General features: G+C 38.5%; 1 protein-coding gene across 1 annotated transcript; it reads right to left on the bottom strand.

Moving 5' to 3' along the window:
* Positions 1–275: 275 nt before the first annotated feature.
* Positions 276–1,250, bottom strand: LOC308694928 (leukotriene B4 receptor 1-like; the record flags this gene model as incomplete). Its single annotated transcript, XM_081372741.1, has 1 exon — positions 276–1,250. One exon carries the CDS (start codon positions 1,248–1,250, stop codon positions 276–278), a length of 975 nt encoding a protein of 324 aa, XP_081228867.1.
* Between the last annotated feature and the right edge of the window lie 500 nt (positions 1,251–1,750).

The following is a 1,750-nucleotide window of genomic DNA, read 5'->3' as shown; positions in this document are numbered from 1 at the left end:
ATCTTTTCACAAATTGTGAGACAGTGATCATTAATAAATAATAAAAAAAATCTTTATGTGATTATTTACAATGTTATACTTACTCTCTTCATGTTGATAAATATGACAGTATGTATAAATGGATGCATGTAAATGAAATGCAGTTAGAAGAATGTTGAATTTTGTTTCTCCATCAACAGCATGAGTTCATCTACAGCAAACCACACAAGAACACCAATGAGGAAACAGGGAGTCTTTAAAACATGGAAGTAAATAATCCAATCAGAAATTTTGAATCATTTCTTTCTGATACATTTTAGAATATTTCCTGAACAGACGGCATAGAGAAAAGGATCCAGACAGCAGTTTAGCAAAGCCAGGGCCTTGATTGTATCACCATAAACTCTACGGAAAGACTTCAGTCGGGCATAAACATCTGGATGAGATGCTTTAGTCAGAGTAGTAACTATATCAATCACATTGATGATGTGAACAGGAGTCCAAAACAGAAAGAAAGCCACAACGATGCTGACCACAAGTCTCTTCTTGAAAGTCTTCACGTTTGCCCCCTGATTTCTGGGTTTCTGGTCCTGTGGAGCTTGAGTTAGACTGGAGCTCTTGGCTTTTTGGCTCAAGCCTTTGTGCAACCAGAGATAACATGTTAACATGGTCAAAAATGGAATGACGAACCCAAACAGGGTCTCAAGAAGCAAAACAGTCAATACTACAGACCGTGACTCCATTGTCCTCTGACATCTTTCCAATCCATCCTTGTCTTTGAGTCCTTGAGTGAAAAATATTGGTAGGGCAAAAACAAAGGCTAGTATCCAAATGCCAGTCAGATGAAGGTGTCTGTGTCGTCTTTCCAGTCTGTGCAGTAGCTTCCTGTTAGTGACCCTTGACTTGATGACATTGTGATAGCGGTGCACACTCATGGAGGTGACTGTCAGGACACCAACATACAGACTCCAGTGACCCAAGAAGAACAGGATCCTACAAGACCAAAGGCCAAGTTTCCATCCAAACAGTATTCCACACAGCACGACAGGAGCCAAGCAAAGGGGCAAAGCATCAGAGACAGCAAGGTTTAGCATTAGGCTTAAGGTAAAGCTCAAATTTTTGTTCCACTCACAAGCAATGCTGATGATTACTGCGATGTTGCTTGGCAAACCCACCAAACAGCACAAACCCAGAACTACAGCAGGAGCAATCTGCTTTGAACCCACAGCAGTGTTGTTAGATGTGGAATAGAAGCTTACGTTGACCTCCATCATTATCAAAATTCTTTTTGGTCTGGAAAATGCTGAATGCAAGTTATGACTGCTTGAAGAACAGGGGCTATGTCGACTCCTCCCACTTCTGTAAACTAAAACTACAGCTTTGCTCTTACCTCAGTCATAGGAAAAAAAAAATTCATTAAAGCTCTCCTTTGACTGGCTATATATATGTTCATCTAAACCAAACAATGCAATTAAAATAAAAGATACAGGGACAACATTATGAACTCACACTTCACCCTTAAAGGGGTCACATGATCAGAGATGTATAAAGTACTAGAGACCCAGACTTGAGTAAAAGTACAAGTGCTCTATCAAAAAAGTGACTTGAGTAGAAGTTGAAGTGCTCTTTAAGCAAAATACTTAAGTAGAAGTACTAAAGTATTCAACATTTTTTGTACTTAAGTATTGCAAGTAGTTTATTTAAAAATTTACTACTCAAGTACTGAAAGTAAAAGTACAAGTATTGTGTTATGAAGTTATTAAAGAAAAGA

The sequence above is a fragment of the Scardinius erythrophthalmus genome, assembly GCF_964197995.2.
Source record: "Scardinius erythrophthalmus genome assembly, chromosome: 8".
Lineage (NCBI taxonomy): Eukaryota > Metazoa > Chordata > Actinopteri > Cypriniformes > Leuciscidae > Scardinius > Scardinius erythrophthalmus.
This window is presented reverse-complemented; position numbering and strand designations above follow the sequence as displayed.